Source organism: Populus euphratica, unplaced genomic scaffold (genome assembly GCF_000495115.2).
Source record: "Populus euphratica unplaced genomic scaffold, PopEup_1.0 scaffold155.1, whole genome shotgun sequence".
Lineage (NCBI taxonomy): Eukaryota > Viridiplantae > Streptophyta > Magnoliopsida > Malpighiales > Salicaceae > Populus > Populus euphratica.
Window position 1 is genome coordinate 884,321 of NW_011499929.1, and position 2,385 is coordinate 886,705.

At 34.1% G+C, this 2,385-nt stretch overlaps 1 protein-coding gene across 1 annotated transcript; it reads left to right on the forward strand.

The window, feature by feature from the left end:
• Window positions 1-1,661: 1,661 nt before the first annotated feature.
• Window positions 1,662-2,385, forward strand: LOC105135941 (uncharacterized). The gene has a single exon (XM_011041052.1). The coding sequence runs from the start codon at window positions 1,837-1,839 to the stop codon at window positions 2,248-2,250; it is 414 nt and encodes a 137-aa protein (XP_011039354.1). The 5' UTR covers window positions 1,662-1,836; the 3' UTR covers window positions 2,251-2,385.

A 2,385-nucleotide genomic window follows, 5' to 3' on the forward strand; every position in this document is an offset into this window, starting at 1 on the left:
AAGTTTAACCCAACAAAAAAAAAAAAAACGAATGAAGGCTAGGTCTGTTAGGCTACCTGGTGGCCTAACTTGGCTAGGTCTAACCCAGATGATTAGGTAGGGCCCAACCTAATATATATGATATTAAAAAAATCAAAAAAAAATTCAAAAGGCCTATTAAAAAATTTTGATTTTTTTGCATGTTTTTCTATCAGTTTTGCATAATATCAAACTATATAATTACATTATCTAATATAGATCTGATATTAAAATATTTGATTTTCTCTGAAAGATTTTTATATTAATTCTCTTCAAAAAAACAAAAAATATTTTGTTTTCATATATGCAACCAGATCTTAAAAGTTTTTCAAGCATGGTTTCATAAAAAAAAATTGTATTTTTCTCATGTTTTAAAATATAAAATGGCTATTATTACTAGTTTATGATTATACATTACAGTTTGGCCAAAATGTCTAAAACCTCCGCCAATCATTTTGTTCATTTTATATTATGGTTTATATGTAGACATTAATATTTAGGGGTGTAAAACTATACAGTAGAATACAACCTCAGCTATTAAAGATAAAATTTCAAAATAAATGCAATACTAAAATTTAAACTTGAGAATGGTTATGATTCAACCCTATAAGGTATACATTTCCTTACAAAGAAAAATCTACCTTAAACCTTAAACAATTCTAACAAATAGAAACTTAATTTAAAATAATAACCAAACAACAATATAGTTTAGCTAAGATAGGGTACACTGGGGATGATGTGTCTTTTCTTTGCACAACTAGCCCCTTACTCGAATTCTTACAAATCATAGGTTTTCTAGTAATTATAATATTAAGTGATGATTTCTGAACCGTAATTATAATTTTATAATTAAATCTAAAACTATATTTTTTATAACATCATCTAAAAGGCACTTCAAACATGTTGTTTGACATGACATGATCAATTAAACATGAAATAGTAATAAATAAGTAAAGAATATTGCAAATATCAAGTTTTAAAGGTTCATCTCCGGCAAAAAAAAAAAAAAAAAACAAGAAGAAGAAGAAAAATTCAGTCAAAAAAAAACAAGAAGAAGAAGAAGAAAAATTCAGTACTTAATTAAGTTTGTTTAAATCTCTAATTAAGACAACTATATGCCCATTATTTAATGTTTGACAAACAACACATGTAGAATAGGTGAAATCAAACCTATTGTACAATATTTGCATTTTTGTTGTGTATGGGAAAAAATAAATAAAATAAGAACATGGGCTGTCTCGGAAGGAGGAGGGAAATTGACCACTGTCGGTGCATTTGACGGGTGTTTTGAAATTACGACCACCATCTTTGGACCTTCGAGAAGTCAACCTTCATTTGATTTTCGACTTTATAAACACGGCTAGCCCACCGAATTTATTAGGGGAAAAGCCCATTCCGAAGATGCCAATGCCATTAGATTCTGACTGATGGCTCGCCTGTTTAATAATGTTTTAGCGGCTGACCAACCGATCCTCGACGCAGCGGATTGTGCGAAGAGTCAAATAACGACGCAGCAAAAGGTAATTAGAAGCATCTCAGGAAAGCAGAAACCAAATGGAAACTGGGTGCTCGCTACATTTCGGACTGCTCGTCAACTGTCTGTGTGCCCCTCCTTCACGTATAAATGAGCACAAGACCAACTTCTTATTCATCAACATCAAATCAGTTATCTCGAAAGCTTCTCTTTATTTCACAGAGCACATAACCAGCTCCTGATTCATCAAAATATCAAATTAGTTCTCTCTAAAGCTTCCCTTTAATTTACGGTTTTTAACCCTTTCTAGTTCTAGTTTGAGAGTAAATTGCGAGAGACCAAAAATGAGTGTGGAGATTTTGGATGGTGCCACCATTGTCAACTTTCTGGAGGACGAGGAAGCATTCAACGCTCATGTATGTGACCGCTTCGCCCACCTTTATTCAGACCATGATGGCCGGCTTTCCTACGGGGAAATGTTGAAGGAGCTGCAGTGTTTGAGGTTATTGGAAACCCACTTCGGCGTAGATGTGGAAACAGACCCGGACGAGCTTGCTCTCGTCTATGCTTCTCTTTTTGTCCAATTTGATCATGACTTGAATGGGGCAGTGGACTTAGAAGAGTTCAAGTCAGAGACCAAGCAAATGATGCTAGCCATGGCCAATGGTATGGGTTTCTTGCCTGTTCAGATGGTCCTGGAAGAAGACAGTTTCCTGAAGAAGGCTGTGGAGTGGGAAACTGCTAGACTGGTTGTCTGATTAATTCCACTTCCATTAACCCATACTATACTTGACAGGTTAATTGTCTTTGTTATTTCTTTCTTCTCCGAATGCATTCCAAGTTTAGCTGAATGTAGCAAATAAAATAAATGAAATGCTCTGTTATTGGTGCCA

Bases quoted from the DNA above. Each gene is read 5' to 3' on its own strand.
- LOC105135941 (XM_011041052.1), top strand. From the start codon at position 1,837: ATGAGTGTGGAGATTTTGGATGGTGCCACCATTGTCAACTTTCTGGAG.